We start from the raw sequence: 19,624 nt of genomic DNA, 5'->3' as shown, positions 1-19,624 counted from the left end.
CTTGGGACCAAAAGCGTTTTGAATTTTGGAGTTTTTTGGATTTTGGAATATTGCATACACCTAACAAGACTTCTTGGAGATGGAACCCAAGTCTAAACATGAAATTCCTGTGTGTTCTGTCTACACAGTATGCGTATCGCCTGAAGGTAATGGTAAACACAATATTTTAAATAATTTTGTGCATGAAACAAAGTTTGGGTACATTGAACCCTCAGAAAGAAAAGGTGTCACTATCTCAGCCACCCATGTGGATGATTTGCGATTTTGGAACATCTTGGATTTGGGGATTCTGAATAAAAGAGACCATCCCTTTTACAGCCAGATCAGAGCTGTGACAACCGCACGCCGCAGCCCCAATCTGGCCGTTGCAGGGTGCCAAAAGCGGCTCCTTTTTACGACCTACAAAGGTTGTGATAGCTGCAGCGCTGCGGCTTTATGGTACTCCTTCAGCGCTGCATCATGGGTGTGCATCATGAGGGAGAGAAATTAGAAATGGCCGAGACAGGAGACAGAAAAAAAGAGGGGGCATGACCTGTATTGTACCCTCTGCTCCAGGAAATGAATATAATCCAGGCAAGGGTAGGGAAGTAAAATAAGTGGCAATGCCATCCTGCTATGAGAGGGATGATTGGAGGCAGCTAGATTTCCATGTCCCCCATCCATAATATGTGGATGTGAGCATAACCTCTTAAAATTGACAGGTAACTCTGATGGGCCTCAAGGGAGCCCTGGTTTGCGCTATTTCCCATCACTCCATGAGCTCATGTTTTTTTCTTTTGTTTACCTGTGAAACAATAAAAAACAAAGCCCCATGAATCAGTAAGAAGCCAGAAAATGTAATAATTCCCATTTCAATTCTAGTGTGTCCAATGCTTTTTCTGACATTTCACCATTTGACAAATTGTTGGATATCCTTGAGTGCTCAAAAGTTGCCCAGCATCTAATTCTAGATCTAAACCAATGCTAGAAGTTGTGCTGTTCTAGTAGTTTGAGGCTGCTTTAGCTGCCATGCCTGCACCCTCAGGAATGCTAGGATATGTAGTTTGTTTAGGGATTTTAACTTCTCTTCTACAAAGCTTTGGTCAAGCTACAGTAGTAGTGCTCTCTGGCAAAAAATATCAGCGATCTCACTAAACTACAAAGAATTGATAACAATTTGCTCTGGGGTTTTTTAACCACGGACACTAAAAAGCACTTTGTAGGTCTTTTTTCATGCTTTCCTGCAGTTTCTTTTTTAAAAAATCAGTCAATGCCAAAGGGATAGCCTTGGTAGTCTAATGCAATAAAAACTGTAAAGTCCTGTGACAACTTGAAAAAATATTATGAACATTTGAATTTCCTTTCTCTGGTTATTTCAAAATCTGAAATATTACCACCACCACCACCACACACAAAAAAAAACTTTTTTCATATGTGGCTGAAATGGTGACATCTTTGCTTTCTGTCAGCTCATTGTACACAAACTTTGTTTGACGCACAAAATTATTAAAAATATTGTAGTTGGCCTTCCATATCCACAGATCCCTTATCCATGGATTCAACCATCCACAGCTTGAATATATATATATATATATATATATATATATTCCAAAAAGCAAACCTTGATTTTGCCATTTTATATAAGGGATGCCATTTTAATGCATGATTCTATTTAGTGGGACCTTAACTTCCATCTATTTTGAAATGCATGGGGGGTTCTGGCACCAAACCCTAATGGATACCAAGGGCCCACCGTATGTATAAAATCACCAATGGGCTATGTGTATAAGGTGTGTAAAGGTAAAGGTAGTCCCTTGACATGAATGTTTAATCGTAGCTGATTGCAGGGGGCAGTGCTCATGTCCATTTCTAAGCCAAAGAGCCAGCGTTGTGCAAGGACTGCTCTGGAGGTCATGCGGCCAACATGACTGCACTGAACGCTGTTACCTTCCCACTCAAGTGGTACCTGAATATCTAATTACTTGTGCATGCTTTCAAACTGCTAGGCTGGCACAAACTGGGACTAGTGACAGGAGCTCATCCCATCATGCAGCACTCAGGCCTGGAACTGCCAACCTTCTGATCTTCCAATCATCAGAATTGGCATCTTAACCACTAAGTCACCGCATCCCTTTTATAAGGTGCATATTAAACATAAAATAATTTTGTTCTTAGACTTGGATCCCGTCTCCAAGATATAAATACAGATATTCCAAACATTCAAATATAGGTATTCCAAAATCCAAAAACAATCCAAAATACAAAATGCTTTTGGTCCCAAGCATTTTGGATAAGGAAGACTTAACCTGTAGCTCACTTCATCAGACATATGCAGTGGATTCTTAGTACAGTATTGGCAGGCTGGCGAGATGTGGATTTGACTGCCTGTGGATCGCCATGGCCCGGAGACATGGGGCGCGGGGTTATCAGTACGCTGATGACACCCAAATCATTTTCTCTATGTCTCCGACTGATGCAGTGACTGGGGATGGCGTCTCTCCTCTCGCGGCCTGTCTGGAGTCAGTAATGGGCTGGATGAGGGAAAACCGACTCAAATTGAATCCAGAGAAAACGGAGGTACTAGTGATAGGTTCTCCTGGTCCAGGAATGGCGGTGGTTCCACCTGTCCTGAACGGGGTCACGCTCCCTGTGAAGGACTCCGTGCGCAGTCTGGGGGTGCTTCTTGACTCGTCGCTTCACCTGACTGCTCAGGTGAATGCGACGGTCAAGAGCACCTGTTATCAGCTTCGGCTGATCCGCCAGCTGCGCCCATATCTGGCCCAGAGGGACCTAGAAACTGTTGTACATGCTCTGGTAACCTCGAGATTGGATTTCTGCAACGTACTCTACATGGGGCAACCCTTATACCAAACTCGGAAGCTACAAATGGTGCAGAATATGGCGGCCCGGCTGGTCACTGGTGCTCCCAGGACCAGCCATATAACACCGGTTCTTAGGGACCTCCATTGGCTGCCCATTCGCTTCCGAGCTCAATATAAGGCGTTGGTTATTACCTATAAAGCCCTAAATGGCTTGGGCCCAGGATACCTAACGGACCGTCTCTCCCCGTACATTCCGCCTCGCACCCTCAGAACGTCTGGGCAGCAACTACTGAAGGTGCCTGGGGCCAGATTAGCCTCCACCTCGCGGAGGACGTTTTCCATAGCTGCCCCAGCCCTTTGGAATAAGCTGCCCACTGAGCTCCGCTCATCTACCACCCTGGCCCAATTTAGGAAGGATCTCAAAACCTTCCTATTCCAGCAGGCATTCCCCGAATAAATATCCTGTGGGCCTCCCTCCTCTTCCGTGGCCATGAGGTTGGGCTATAGGGGCTTTTTATTTGTTATTGTGTTCTATGGTTTTAACTTTTCCTGCACTGTATGTATTTTAATCTTGTTGTTAGCCGCCCTGATCCCTGGAAGGGCGGGATAAAAATAAAAAATTTATTATTATTATTTATTATATTATTCAATGGAGATTTATGCATGTAGATGTGCTGATGTGTCCAAGTACACTTCTCTGCCACTGAATAATATGGAGCTCAACCGTCTGCTTTTTTGCCATCCATGGGTGTGGTGGGAGACTGGAACCAGTTCCCCATAGATAGGAAGGGTCCATTGTAGAGTAGTATATAGAACTTCAGGGATACATACAGTACACATAGCTCTCCAGAGTTCTAATTATGCAGAATTTGAGGTATATCTCAAATCCCCCTGATGGAGAATTAAATGCAGAAAGTACTTTATGCATTCTTTATAGAGTAAACAGGCTAATCTCGTCACAAATGAATAAATGAATCCAAATAAGACATTAAAAAATGGCAGGATTGACAAACCACAGTGAGGTTGTTTCAGCCTCCTAGTACACCGGCCTTAAAGTGGCCGTTGTGGAGCAACAAAACTTCAAAGAGAGTTGTGTGAGAGAAAGAGACTGCTGATTTAACAATTCCTTAAGAAGTTCCAACTTTGCACTAATTACAGTCCACCCTTGCCATACGCAGGAGATCCGTTCCGGAGGGCCCCCCCCGCATAAGGCAAATTTTGCATATGCTGGAGTCGCGTTCATTTACATAGCAGTGCGCTTCTATCCCTTGCCACTTGCCGTCCACATAAGCTGAAAACCACTTACGGTGAGGGCACATATGGTGAGGGTGGACTGTATATGAATCAAGACAATGCTTTCTAATTTGCAGATGATGATTCCCATTTTAAAAAAACGGGAATCAAAGTTGAGAAATTGAATCTAGATTTCTCCATATGCTCACCTTCTAATGCTCTTTCTGCAACTGCAATAGCCAGTTTTCAGTTTTGATTACCTTTACTGGAGTTCACTAGCCCTGTAAAAGCAAACAAAAAGAGAGAGAGAAGAAGCTCAAAATTGAAAGTAGCTTCCAATCTACTTTCAGTTTCATTTTGTGACATTTTGTGGGTGTGACATTTTGTGGAGATTTGCAAACTATGATCCATATCTGACTAAAACTGCCGCTTCTGTACATTTCTGGAAACAGAAAAATGTTCTTTACTTCAGGCAAAGAAATATTCTTTACTCCAGGCAAAGCACAAGACTTCAAATAGGGCACAAGGGCTTCTTGTAGCCCACAGAGTGCTCTCTGCTCACCCCTTTTCTAGGGAATTTTAAGAAGACAGTTTTAAGGATATTCAATCATTTCGCAGCATATGTGGGGTGGGAGTTGAGCCAGTGAGGACGTAATAACTCATAGGTTACTTCTGTTCCAGCTTATAATGAAGGATGGGAAAAAATAACCTATTCACCAGCAAGGACATAATCACATCAGAATAACCCAGGAAATATTTCCCAATTTCCATTGCAAAAAAGTAGAGGGAGTGAACAGCAGCCAAGTAGAAGTTGGTCTGAAAGGCTCCTTTCCGTGAGCAAACAAAGAAACATGCAATAAATATAGAGTCTCAAGTGCAAAAACATCTGTTTTATATCTGTTGCACTTTTCCTAGTCATGACAATATTTTGGGGAAGTTGAGAAGTTGCGTGTTCAGAGGAGGGCGCTCAAAATGGTGGCAGTCCTGGAAACCATGCCTTGTGAGGATAGACTTAGGGAGCTGGGGATGTTTAGCCTGGAGAAGAGACAGTTCAGAGATGATATAATAGCCCTGTATAAATATTTGAAGGGGTGTTGTATTGAGGATGGAGCAAGCTTGTTTTCTGCTGCTCCAGAGAATAGGACACGGAGCAATGGATGCAATCTATAGGAAAAGAGATTTCACCTAAACATTAGGAGAAACTTCCTGACAGTAAGAGCTGTTCAACAATGGAACACACTTCCTTGGAGAGCAGTGGGGTCTCCTTCTTTGGAGGTTTTTAAACAGAGGCTGGATGGCCATCTGTTGGGGGTGCTTTGATTGTGAGTTCCTGCATGGCAGGAGGTTGGACTGGATGGCCCTTGTGGTCTCTTCCAGTTCTATGATTCTATGTTGGGATTTCTCCTTGGATAAGAACAACAACAAAGAGTTCTCCCATACACTTGAACAAATATCTTGAACCAGGGCTCTATAGTCTGGAGGCCACTTGGTTGGGCTATGTAGCCTTTGGTGTTCATACAGGTATGAACTACAGTCTGGAAACTATATCCAGCTATCAAACTGGATCCCCTGGTGAAAGAGATATGCTATCTAAAAATGAATATTCAACCTCTCATGGTACCTTTTGTGGCTTTCCATTCCAGTTTCCCCTTTGAGGTACCTAGGTTTTGTACTGTGAGATTTTTCCTGGAATGCTTTTAAAAACAAACTGAAATACTTTTTAAAACTGATTTTTTAAATCAACTTTTAGGACCTTTCTTCTTTCTTTTACAGTTATAGAAGAAACCTATCATTGACAGAAATAAGGATAAATATTCCATCTGGGAGGAAAGCTTTTTCATGGAAGTCTTGTTAAAACCTAGAGTCTTTAGGCTACAGAAGCAGTATCCATGCCCTGACTGTGGGAAGAATTTCAAGCGCAATTCACACCTCGTTCGTCATAAGAGATTGCACACTGGAGAGAAACCCTACAAATGTCCTGAGTGTGGGAAAAACTTCCGACAAAGCACTGATGTCACCACACATCGGAGAATCCACACAGGGGAAACACCCTATCGCTGCAACGATTGTGGGAAAAGCTTCCGCTACAGGACTGGCCTCGTGAAGCATCAGAAATGCCATGAGGAAGAGAAAACCTATAATTGCCGGGAATGTGGCAAAAGCTTCAGCAGTGATTTGGTTTCAAACACTTGCCATGTCAATGGAGAGTCCTATAAATGTGCTGACTGTGATAAAAACACGAAGAGCTCAGATCTTCTTGTACATGTAGCTATCTCTGCGACAGAAGAACCATATGAATGCTCTGACTGCGGCAAAAGCTTCAGCAGCAGCTTTCAGCTTATTAGACACAGAAGCCTGCAAAACAGTGAGGAAATTCTATATTACTGGTTGAACAGAAAATATTGTTTCATAGCCTGCTGTTGTTGTGCAGGGTTGGGGTTCGTACCCATGAATGTTTAACTCAGGCCTAGTCTAGGTTACATACATTGGGGCGGAGCTTTGAAGAATTACATCTTTGGATGGCCACTCCCAGAATCCCTTGTCCAACATGGCCCCTGGCCATACTTGCTGAGGAATTCTGGGAGTGTGTGTATTCCAAGAGGGGTGGGGCTAGAACCAAAAGTGGGTGGAGTTAGGGAAGTAGTTTATTCCATTTTTCAATTTACAGTGAAGGGTGAAAAAGACTTCTGTATTCAGATATTTTCCTTCCCCTATTTATACAGTACAGAGTTACTTCCACTGCTTTGTAGTTGCAGGAGAGAGCAGGACAAAGCAAATTACATCAATATCCTGGAAGGAGACTGTGGGAAATGGGCATAGCTTGGATGTCTGGAATGAGATGCTTAGTGGGCTCTATTTGGCTATGGGTCAAAAGTTTCACAGCTTGGGCACAGGTGGATATTTTAGTGGGGAATGAACCTGATTCTGTATAAACACCAAGTGTGAAAACCAATCCCTGACTGAAAGGGCAGTAGGGCACAATCTAGCCAATCTTAAGTTGCTCATCTGATCTTGGTTGTTCTCCCCTCTTCTCCCTACCTGGCACTTTGAAACAGGATTTCTTCTTCCTAATGCTAATGCTCTCTTCAGCCTGGACTCAGGAGAGGAGCCTTTGCAGTCAGATCACCAGAGTGCAGAAGAAAAAGAGAACCCAGGAAACGTTTGTGAAGGTGAGGGAGCAGCAGAGCCAGGTCTGGGAGAAAAACAGGATGAAAAGAGGAGGGAGCAAGTACAGAGGTACAGAAGAGGGAGGTTCCTTCTGTTTTGTTTCTGGTGGGAAAGTGAGCCACCAAGGGAGCTCTGTTGGCTTTAAAGCTAAGAGGGAATTGGAATCTTTCACTTGAGTGTCTTTTCCCATGGCTCTGAATTCCTCTCTTATTTCTCTTTAGTCTATGGTCATCTGTATATTCCTCATTCTACAATATTTTGATTGAAATGTATGCACATTCAATGATATTTTGGAGTGTATTCAGAGCATATAATTTGGCTGTTTTGGATGCAGAATTTGGAGTGGTTTTTCACATACAAAGCTTGTGAATTAAAAACTTTAACCCAAAATATAGAGCTTAAGTGATACATTTTCATGTCATTTTTTTTTTTACATTTATATTCTGATTTTCTTTCAGTGAGCTCAAAATTCCTGGTACAGTGGTATCAGCTGGGGCTTGGTTCCAGGACCTGCCATGGATACCAAAATCTATGGATGCTCAAGTCCCATTAAATAAATGGCATAGTAAAATAGTGTCCCTTATAAAATAGTAAAATCTAGGCTTGCTTTTTGGAATTTAAAAAAAAATTCAATACATGGATTATTGAATCTGTAGATGCAGAATCCATGGATACGGAGGATTGTTTGTGCTCTTTCTCTACACTTTATTCTTTAAATGCCTAGTGAGATAGGATGAGGCTGGTAATGTGTGAGTGATCAAATGTCACTCAGTAAATCTTATGGTTCAGTGGATATTAGAACCTATATCTCCCATGTCACTGTCCAACATCTTAACCATGATGCTACAATCTTAGTGACTGACATAGTCCATACAGAACAGGAGGACATACCAGTCATATTGTCTTAAACTACTGAAAGTTTTCAAGAGGGAGACAGAATTGACTTGTTCCCCCAGAATATTGCTTTTTTTGGTCACTGCTTATGCCAGCTGAAGGATGCTGGGTGTTTCATTCCAAAAAGTAACTTTTCCAAGCGCTGCCATAACAATATGTGACTAGAAATGTGATCATTACCTCTGAAAATATGCCCATCTATTATTGCCATTTACCTAGTTATAACTTGTCTTCTCTTAGTCTTCTCATCTGTTTTGTGCTTCTGCTCTAGTTTGTGATTGCATCCTGGCAACAGAACATGAAGAGGAGGAGAACTCGTGTCCTGCAAGATTGCACCGGACATTATTGGGAAGACTCCATTGCCTTGATTCACGAAGGCTCAGTTTTGAAAAGTCTTGGAAACAGTCAGGAATGACTGAAAGTGAATCCTCTGAAAATAAGGAAACTGATCCAGTCTTCTACCTCTCGGAGGAAAATTACGTGTGCTGCATTTGTGGGAATAGTTTTCAGTGTGATTCTGAGCTCACCACACATGAACAGATCCATACGGGAGGGGAGCCTTTCCAGTGCAGCATCTGTCAGAAAAATTTCCACGACAGGCCAGAAGTGAGTGAACACCAGGAAGGTCACTCTGAAGAGAAACCCTTTAAATGCCTTGACTGTGGTAAAAGTTTCCGCCATCAGTTGGCCTTCATTAGACATCAGCGGCTTCATCCCAGGGTGCTCACTTGCAAGCCGGGTCATATGTATTTTGCAGTCCTGCCACCACACCACTCAGAAGTGAACATTGAGGTCATAACTGAGACACCTGAAACTCTTGGCTACAATTGTAAGCAAAAAGTAAGTTTCTAATTGTATGTGGGTGGAACTGAAAGTGACTGAGCAGTGCCTAGTGAAATCTTAAAAATCCAGGGAAGGACAAGGCTGGCCCTGATGTTCAGCTGAGGAGACAACCAACTTAGGTATAAGGAAAGGCCACCAAACTATTTAGTGTGTGGTTCCTGTATTTTGATTACTAGTGTGGAGGAAAGGAGGAACTTGTGGGATTTTATGACTCTTATGTTAAAGTAATATGATACTTTAGTTACAGTGTACACTGAGTTGAGTAAGGACACCATGTACTGCTCCAGCTCAGGCATACTTCACCCAAAGATAGGGAGGGATAGGTTCAGGGTAGGCAATTGCTGGCTTTCAGAGACTGTGTTGGTCTCCTGTGCTACCTTGAAATGATGCATTCCCTCCTCCCTTTTAAAAAAAATCCCCCTTCCACTCAAATGCCCCCGTACACCCATTAGCAAGAATGCAGGGGGGGAGGCATTTTTGCCATGGTTTGGGAGCCTCCGTGGGCTGTTTTAAGCCTACGAGAGGTCTCCTCTGAATCGGAAGTACACCGAAACCCAACATGAACATCTCTCCTGGGCGTAAAATAGCCTGGGCAGTGGCCGAATTGCTATTTATTGCCTGTTGTGCCTTTAAGGCATGAGGGGCATTTTTAGTACAGTTGGCCCTCTCTATCCGAGTGCTTACCATCTGTGGATTTGAGGATCTGTGGACAGCAGGCTCCATTGTACCAAATGGCAGTGCTTGTATGTGGCTGCACTTGCACATATGTTGCACTGCCATTAGGCACAACAAGATTTGAAGTCCTGTGTTCTTTTGTATCTGTGGATTTTTCATACCACGTGGATACAAAGGTTTGACTGAAAGAAAAGTGTCCATGGGGGCTAAAAAGGCTTTAGGATCTGCACACAGTACAACCCCCCCCTCCATATCCACCAGACAGGTAACCACAGTTTTACTTGACTGTATCTGGGTAAAAAAGGTCTTATCTAGGTATCAAGAAAGTAGTCATAGACTGTATGTATGTGGCCCATGTCTTGTGTGTTGCCAAGCCCAGGTTTAGACAAATTTGTATTGAAGTGGATGCTATTTTGCACAGATGTACATGGTAGAAATTGAAGCTATCCCCATCCTATTTCCTTCCCAAGTAGATGAAGACCTGTCAGGGAGTCAAGATTGTTAGTTCATCTGGCATATTGCTGGGATCAATGCTGATCGATTTATTTATTTTTTAAAAAATGATCTAGGCAGGAAGCTAGGAGGGCAAGGATTAGACTAAGCTCCAACTAAAGCAAAGCATTCTTAACTCTTGTTCCGCTGGTGCTAAATATCTTCTTGCTCCACAGGATCCCAATTCTTTTTGGACCATGGAACTGGTACAAGGGACACAAATATATTGGGCTCCCCCATAGGAGGTAAGGGTGCTTCTTTTAGGTTTTCCCAGGATGGACTAAGTTCTCACTATTTGCCACTCTAGGGGATGGTTCCTTTTTTATGGTAAGAGTTAAGGTGCAGTACTTACACTGATACATTAATAAGTCAACCCAAGTTTTTTGGCCAATATTTTTGACTAAAATTTCTAAACTTATACATGAGTGTATACAGTACTCATCTTGACTACTAACGAAATTTCAAACTTGCTCAAAGGGCTATTCGTTTGTCTTTTTAACAGCCCAGGGTATCTTGCAGCATGACATTTCAGATGTGTTGGATTTTCTTCCTCCTTGGGTGCAGGCTGACTGAAGGACCACATTCTCCCAGATGAGGCTACATAGATTTTGAGTACTTTGGGGAAAGCCCTGCTCTTCATTCTGCTGTCTTCAGAGACGTGTTTGGTGGAGGATAAGGGAGGGCATTCTCAGTATCTGGACCCAGGTTCTAGAACTCTCTTATAAAGGAAATCTTATTCTTCATGTTTTCTGGCACCTCAATATTTCCCAGCTTAATATGAATATGTCTCAGCTTAGGTGTTCCTTCAACTCACATACCTTTTGCATGGTAAAGAAATCAGATGGATTTGTGTATCCATGGGGAAGAATCCATTTGCTCCTCACAAAATTACCAATGGAATGAAGGCAACTTGGCACAAACATCAGATATTTGCAAGGCTTGGGATACCTTTTGGAAGAAAAAATTGACAAAAAATGACGTGGACATTTTTAAAAGGTGTACACCTCTTTCCCCCTTTCTGCGTTGTTGACGTTCCAACTTCATCATGGGAATCATTCCCCCAACTCCTTTGAGACCTCAGCTTTATTTCCAACCTCAGAGGGGGATTTCTGCTCCTTCCCCTGGCTGTTAGGATCTTGTCTCTAGATTCACAGAATTACTGTCAAAGGCAATCTATGCACAGCCAAAAATGCACGTAAACCCATTTGATTAATAGTGTAATCCTACACATCAGAAGTGATGGCCCTTCAGATATTATTGGTCTGAGAGCAGAAATAATGGGAGCTGGAGTCCAAAATCTTCTGCAGGGGCACAAATTATGTAATTCTCTTATATGTAACTACCCTATAGTCTGCTTGGACTTACTCGAGGTGAGTGTGTAGAGGATTGGAACTTTAGAGGATTAATGTTATTAAAGTGCATAGATTTAATTTAGAAGAATTTTAATACTATTATAGTTAGAGAAAGAAGAGCAATGGACAGCACACACTAAAAGATGAAGCACCTTTACTATGTTCTGGAATAATGTTAAACCATAAAACTGATATACAAGGAAGACATCTTGTATTTTTAATTTGAACCTGAGTAGGGAAGTAAATTCTTTTAAATAAGATTTTTTTTGGCAACCATGTGTCTGTTTGTAGAATTTAGTGCTGATGCTTTGTCCTGTATTTTGCCGTCTCAGTCATTTGTAGGTGTTCTTGTGCTCCTACAGGTGACAAAGGTGTGTGGGTTTTGGAAGAAAAAAAGTTCAGTGCTTTCAGGAAAAAAGGAGAAGAAGAAAAGTTCAGTGCTTTCAAGAAAAAAAAGAGTGCTATTGAAGAGATACCAAGAAATCATGTTCCAATATCTGCAACAGAAAAAAAAAATGCAAGAGAGGCCATACAGGCAATGGAGCTCTTCAAACTTCATATTGTTTTGCAGAAGGGAGTCTGTCTTCAGCACTTTCCAGAGATTTCTTTGATACTTGTGTCCTAGCTTAGAAACCATATGATCAAGGAAAAACACACTAGCTCCACATGGTTGAGAATGTTTCAAGCAATGTTCTCACTTCATTGCACATCACAGATTCCACATTCGTGAGAAGGAGCCAACGCACAGATAATATGGACATCTTTATACCAAACAGAGGAATCCCTAGAAGGGCAGACCCAACCATTTCACCACCTCCCTCAGGATAAGCTGTGAAGGATCATCAGTTCTGATGAGATTCTCCAGGTTACTTTTACCATTGAGTTACTTTCTTCCAGTGTGCAAGCCCTAGCTTATATCAGAGAAGCCATGCTAGCGGGGGAATCTGGAGATAGGGAAAAAATGTGTTATTACTTTATATTGCTGAATCATGTATTAATTTTTTTGTAATCTGTCTTTAACCTCACATCATTGGACTGCACTACAAATGAGGACATCAAATTTTGTTTTAAAAATTAATAATATTTTCCCTCCCAAGAATTTTAAGTCAGTTTTCAAAAGTATCCAAAGTGATCTCATTGTATGCCAAATTTGATTTTGAATATAGTCTTATTGGTGCTACATTTAGTTCTGATTTAGACCCCTCCCCAACTATTCTTATGGCAAAAAAAATCTCCTAATAGGCTAGAGTAGAAATGATTAAAATATGTAGAGTACAACAAACGTGTTTAGGTACTGTTGTGCAAAAATAATTGAAATTGTCCATATAATTCTGTTACTCCTCCATTTGCAGCATTTACTCCAAAATATGTACCCCAAAGACCATTTGTGATGCATGGACTCTCCAAAGCATTTTTAAAATTGAGAAAAATGATAGATAGATAGATAGATAGATGATAGATAGATAGATAGATAGATAGATAGATAGTCTCCCTGGTAGCTACCACAGGGTACTGCTCTCATAGAATCAGAGTAGGAAGAGACCACAGGGGCCATCCAGTCTAACCCCCTGCCATGCAGGAATAAACAGTACACAAGCTTTGAACTGAAACAAATCCCCAATGGCACATTGATTTACATGTGGCCTGCAAGACTCCTGTGAAAAGGAAGGGGCAGAAGTAGCTGTTAGACCCTCTGTGACTATCCCTCTCCTCTCATATACAGAAGGACTATAGTTTACTAGTAGAATCATAGAATCGTAGAGTTGGAAGAAACCTCAAGGGCCATCTAGTTCAACCCCCTGCTGTGCATGAAGACACAATCATAGTATGCCCCAACAGATGGCCATCCAGCCTCTGTTTAAAGACCTCCAAAGAAGGAGACTCCACCACACTCCAAGGGAGTGTGTTCCACTATCAAACAGCTTTTACTGTTAGGAAGTTCCTCCTAATGTTGAGCTGGAATCTCTTTTCCTGTAGCTTGCATCCACTGTTCCATGTCCTGTTCTCTGGAGCAGCAGAAAACAAGCTTGCTCCATCTTCGACATGACACCCCTTCAGATACTCAGACAGGGCTATCATATAATCTTTTAACCTTCTCTCCTCCAGGCTAAACATACCCAATTCTCTAAGTCTCACTATGGTTTCCAGACCCTTCACCATTGTGGTCACCCTCCTTTGGACATGCTCCACCTTGTCAACATCCTTTTTGAATTTTGCCCAGTATTGGGCACAGTATTCCAGGTGAGGCCTGACCAAAGCCAGATAGAGTGGCACTAAACACACCTGCACAAGATTCAAGGCTGGGAAAGACTCTGGAAAACTACTGTTGCAAGTCAGGCTAGGTGGAAGATTATAACAAGAGCCCTGCAGGTTCAGACCAAAGGCCTGTCTGGCCCTGCATTCTGTTCCTACCATCACCAATAGATGCCTTTGAGAAGCCAACATAAGCAGGCCATGAGTATAGTAGACCTTAGCAATTGATTCTTAGAAGCATACTGTTTCTGATACCAGAAATAATACATAATCATTATGTCTAGTAGCCATAGGAGTAGGATGAGTGCTGGCCTCATCCTTCATGAGCCATAGACAGAACTAGCTGGACCAGTGCTTTGACTCAGTATAAAAACAGCTTCCTGCATTCAGAAGGAACAGAAGCCTTCATATACTCTCATCCAGTACTTGTTCTTGTCCTGGGCGATTGTACAAGACTACCTTGTACTCTGAGAGAGATAACCTATCTGGGAAGAAGTGACTACTATTTGCATCTAGGAGAGCTTAGAAATGTACTATGTAAATTTCATTTGGCATACAATTACCATGTTTGGATTATGAAAAGATCAGTTTATTCATATAGTGATGGCAAATCAAATTTGCTTTATTAAATTTTCTTTGTTTTGTTACAAATGGAGCCACAAAAGCTTGAACCTCTACGAACCTGTTTTATTTTGCCAGTTTATTAAGAGCAAGCCAAATATAATAAAAGCAATTACCATAGGTTTGGAAAACAGAGAGAATGATGTGCTCTCCTCTAGTGTTCTATAGTGTCAAGCAGACACAAAGCGCTCATTCTCATAAAAAGAACTGAGAGAAGGAAACCTAGACTATGAATTGCAGTTATCAGATTCTTTACATTCTCTTACATAAATGTCTACCAATTGCTTAGTTTTTATAAATAATTTTGGGGGAGTAAACATACGTTGTTGTTAACTGCCATCAAATTGACCTAGACTTACGGCAACCCTATGAATGAGAGACCTCATGCTGTCATCAACAGCTCTGCTCGGGTCTTGCAGATTTAGGGCTGTGGGTCCTTGATTTATTCTATCCATCTGGAATGTGGTCTTCCTCTTCTGCTGTTTTCTAACTTACCAAGCAAAACTGTCTTTTCTAGGGAATCATATCTTCTCACGGTATAACAGTCTGTTTATTTGTTCTATATTTGTCTTTTTAACAGTCCACAGTATTCATACAACTCAGCCCAGAGTTCTTTTGGCTCCCAGTCAATTATCCTTATAATAGTGCAAATATATTTTTCATATTATCTTTAAATTTTATTAGTATGTTCTTCAGGTTGTATTTCTGTATGATGGTTGGTTTAGTGTTCTTTAGCTTTACTCTAATTTTTGGTGTTAGTAGTTCATGATCTGTGCCACAGTCTGCTTCTGGCCTTCTTTTTGCAAAGACAATGGAATTTCTCCATTTTCTGCTTCTAATTGCAGTGAGTCTGCCTACATTGGCAGGCTAGCAATCTGCACATTCGATTATCAGAGATCATCATGCCCCATATTCACTGGCTGTGTATGCCTGTGGAGGTGCAGATGCACGTGTGCCAACACCCGTTGTATAACATGCGACATGACCTATCCACTTTTCCCCCACCCGCAGGGCCTCCAGAACCAAATCCCTGTAGATTGGAAGGGCCCATTGTACAGTATATGGGCCATCAGGTGATGTCCATGTGTACTGGGTTGCCTGAAAAATGTGTTTGTGGTGAACAAACTGTTGGCCTTGCAGAATTCAATCTGTCACTCTCCTGCTTCATTTTTTGATCCTAGCTCAAATATTCCTACAATCTTTGATTCTGTTCTGTTTCCTATTTTGCATTCCAATCACCAGTGAGTAACAAGAAGTTTTGTTTTAGTTTGTGATCAGTTTCTTCTTGAATTAAGGTTATTGATAGGTTTTCCCTGAAGTCTTATTGACATGATTCAGTCAATAAGATATATTTGCATTATATCTTTGACTGCTTTTGCTACACCTCCCCTCACTATTAACGCTACCCCATTTCTTTTTTATCTTAATTTCTTGAGAAAAACTGCATAATTATGTGACTCAAAATGTCCCATTCCTATCCCTGTTGGCTCACTTACCCCAAGTACTGCAGTGTTTATACTTGCCATTTCTTGTTTTACTATGTCTAGCTTCCCCTGATTCATGCTTCTCACATTCCATCTTCCTGTTACTTATATATTTTATACAGCTTCAGACTTACCTTTCACCTCAGACCATACCAGCAGTTAAACTTCTGTTTGAGTTGAGTCCAGTTGCATCCTAACCACAGTGCTACTCATATTTGTCCTTTGCTCTTCCCCAGTAATTCATTGACTGCATTCTGACCTGAAAGACCCTTCCAGCTGCAATAGCTTCTTACTTCACAGGGATAAGCAGATCTCCTCTGAACAAATTTGGCTGAGAAAAGACCATAGGAAAACCATTCATGGTAACCATAAGCCAGAAATGATTTGAAAGCACACAATAATAAGAAAAATTAACATTTTTTCTTAAACATTTTATTCATCATTCTAACAGAAATATTCTATGTTGTTGTTGTTAACCGTAGTCAAGTCAACTTCAACTTTGGCGACCCTATGAATGTGAGATCTCTGAGTCACCCTGTCATCAACAGCCCTGCTCAGTTTTTACAAACACAGGACTGTGACTTGACTGATTGAATCTATCCACCTGTAGTGGTGGGGTCATCACTTCGCATGATATGTCCAAAGTACGACAATCTTGGTTTAGTCATCCTGGCTTCTAAGGAGAGTTCAGGCTTTCTTTTAGGACCCATTTATTTGTCTTTTTGGTAGTGCAGGGTATGAGCAGAAATCTCCTCCAGCACCACATTTCAAATGAGTTGATTTTCTTCCTATCATCTATCTTCACTGTCCAGTTTTCACAGCCATGGACAATCCTGGCTTTGTTATTCAGTGATACAGTGCTTATGCTGAAAGCTGCATGATGAAAGAAACAATGGTGCACGCGCTGTCCCACGCGTCATGCACGAACTCAATGGGGCTTGAGCATACGCGCTATTTGCCTTATGTGGGGGGGAACCGGAACAGATTCCCCCGTGTAAGGCAAGGGCGCACTGTATATGATACAATAACATTAAGAAATCTATTCATTTTATTTTCAGTTCTCCTTCTAAGGCTGTGTTAAAAATGGGGGAAAGATACATTTTCCTGATTTCCTCTCCAGTTTTTTTCTGGGTCTTCACATCTCTCCAAGGGCTGCCTATTGGGTTAGAGCAGTGATAGCGAACCTTTTATGGAATAAAAGGCCTTCTAGCACAAGTGTTGCTGGGGGGGGGCGGGACTTCTGATGGGGGCTTCTGGGACAGGATTCCCCCCCCTCATTGCCACCACAGGGTTAGACCAAGTACATTAATGCAGCAGCAGTACATCTCAGAATAGGGGTGGACAACTGCAGAGAGTTCAGGGGTCACTTTTCTGCCACCTTCACAAAGATTGCCAGTAAAAAAAAAGGGAACACCACAAGTTTTGGTTTAAATACTAAACAGCACAAGGGATCCTGCCATCTATTTAAAAAATGAATTGCCACTCCTGGAGGCTTCTAGGAGAGGCAATGCAATTCCATAAGTGTGCCCTATGGAGTGAAGGGATAGAGGACCACAAATGCAGACTGATGTTAGAGGGAATGGAGATCAAATGAAATGGGGAATGGTGCTATGGAGGCGGGGGGGAAACAACCCATGTGTGCAGAAACAAAAACTTGTTGACTGTTGAAAGATGTAAAGGGAAGATTCTTGTATTGTATAGAAGTTGCTGGCTTTTGCAGTCATGTTTTGTTTCTCAAGGATAACCAGAGATAGTAAAGGCTTCTCCCTTTTCAATATCATGCAAATCAATAAAAACAATGCTGAACTACTTAGTTTGGTTACGTTTTACTTGCTTGGCTTGCTTTCTGAACCTAACGTGAACTATACAATTCTTAGGCAAGGAGAGACTTGTGTGGCTATATACTGTCCACCCTTTTGAAAAAGACAGGAGACTGTTAACATTCTCCACCCCCACCCCCCCCAAAAAAACCTGAAAGAGCAACATAAGTGAAAGATGGTAAATGTGGGAAGAAAAATAGTGACAAGGAAGGAAAGGCAGGTGGCCTTAAGGCACATATTACTTGTTCTGTTAGTTATGTTCACATTGACTTCAACCCATGGTGATCCCATAAATGAGGGATCTCCAAGTTACACTATCCTGAGCGATCTTGATCAGATCTTACAGACTCATGGCTGTGTCTCCCTGGTTTCTAGGGAGAGTTCAGGCATGATTTGCTCTAGGACCCGTATATTTGTCTTTTTGGCAGTTCAAGGTATTATATTTATTATATTGTATTATATAACCTCTAGTACCACAGCATAAATGAGGTGATTTCATCATCATCATCATCATCATTTGTATACCGCCCCTCTGAGAACAATCGGGGCGGCTAACAAAGTCAAAAATACACAATATATTAAATCCCTGGTACCCTCCCCTCCTTAAAAAAGTATTAAATCTAATGCAGTATTTAAAAAACAGGACAAAAACAACAACAACAAACAAACAAACATACAAGTTTTGTTCTTTTGTCAAAAACAAAACCAACAAGACAACTGGCACTTGCTGCTAAACGTATTTTTTTCAGAGCTTGGAAAATATATATTTTATGGACCACGACTCCCAGACCTGATTCTGTGAGTTTTAATCAAAAAGTAATTTTCTTGAGCCTTGTTTTTTTTTCTGGTGGTACAAGAAGCAAGCTCCTTTCAGTTTTCCTAGCTCTGACCAATGGATGGGGCCAAGCTGGTCTTTCATCTTCCTAAGATATTCAGCACAGTTGAGTCTCCCTTATCCAGAATTCCAAAATCCAAAATATTCCAAAATCTAAAATTGTCTACATGGGTGGCTGAGATAGTGACACCTTTGTTTTTAATGGTTCAGTGTATTTAAACTGTTTCATGCACAAAATTATTCAAAATATTGTGTATCAAATTACCTTTAGGTTATGTGCATAAGGTGTATACAAAACATAAATTAATTTCTTGTTTTGACTTGGGTCCCATCTCCAAGATATCTCATTATGTATATGCAAGCATTCCAAAATTCAAAAACTTCCAACATCCAAAAAAACTTCAGGTCCCAAGCATTTTGGATAAGAGAGACTCAGTCTGTATCGGCAACTTCCACAATGGTAGTTTTGTTATTCATCTTGCTGCAAAAAAGTCAAGAGTGTTGTACCACCATAAAAACTAACAAAGGAATGTTATATAGCAATAGCAAGTACATTTTATACTGCTTATCAGTGCATTTAAGCACTCCCTTAGCAGTTTACAAAATGTAAGCCAATTTCCCCCAACAAGCTGGGTACTCATTTTAGCAACCTATGGAAGGATGCAAGGCTGAGTCAACCCTGGAGTCCTGTCTGGGATCGAACTCACAACCTTGCGGTTTGTGAGTGAGTGGCTGCAGTACAGGCATTTAACTTACAGTCCATTTGATAAGAGCTACTCTCTTGCAATCCCATCTGTCTCCCATCTAAATGCATCTGAGGAAGTAGACTGAAGTCTACGGAGTTTATCACACCGGGCCTGATTTCAACATGAGAGATTAAAGTGCATTTAAAGCATCCCGCAAATGATGTGAAAGCGGTGAGTAATTTGCACAAATTATTGTCACACGCAATTGCGCAAATAAAGTGATATTGAAAATGCATTGTCGCTGAAATCCTGAAAATAAAAAGATGTGCATTAATGCTTCTTTGTGACCACTTTAATGGTGGGTTTCGTGCGACGTTGTGTGAAATCGTTACACGTAATTACACAATTTGTGCTCCAATGTCTCTCTGTATACTGATTCTGCAGACTAAGACAACTATATCTTTTAA

At 41.3% G+C, this 19,624-nt stretch overlaps 1 protein-coding gene across 5 annotated transcripts in view; it reads left to right on the top strand.

The window, feature by feature from the left end:
- LOC121923993 (zinc finger protein 883-like) overlaps nucleotides 1–13,411 on the top strand; it is a 14,612-nt gene extending 1,201 nt beyond the window's left edge. For 2 of the 5 annotated variants that reach the window (XM_042455019.1, XM_042455017.1), the window contains 5 exons: nucleotides 5,808–6,399; nucleotides 7,091–7,204; nucleotides 8,368–8,936; nucleotides 10,283–10,351; nucleotides 11,821–13,410. In XM_042455019.1, coding sequence (XP_042310953.1) covers nucleotides 5,874–6,399; nucleotides 7,091–7,204; nucleotides 8,368–8,936; nucleotides 10,283–10,348 — 1,275 coding nt within the window. In that variant the 5' untranslated portion in view covers nucleotides 5,808–5,873 and the 3' untranslated portion in view covers nucleotides 10,349–10,351; nucleotides 11,821–13,410. Of the gene's footprint in view, nucleotides 1–32; nucleotides 147–3,399; nucleotides 4,109–5,807; nucleotides 6,400–7,090; nucleotides 7,205–8,367; nucleotides 8,937–10,282; nucleotides 10,352–10,608 lie in introns of those variants that run through there. The other 3 variants (XM_042455020.1, XM_042455021.1, XM_042455022.1) reach the window with 3 other exon arrangements.
- Nucleotides 13,412–19,624: the final 6,213 nt, after the last annotated feature.

The sequence above is a fragment of the Sceloporus undulatus genome, chromosome 2, assembly GCF_019175285.1.
Source record: "Sceloporus undulatus isolate JIND9_A2432 ecotype Alabama chromosome 2, SceUnd_v1.1, whole genome shotgun sequence".
NCBI lineage: Eukaryota > Metazoa > Chordata > Lepidosauria > Squamata > Phrynosomatidae > Sceloporus > Sceloporus undulatus.
The sequence above is the reverse complement of the archived record's forward strand: the minus strand, read 5'-3'. Positions and strand labels throughout refer to the sequence as shown.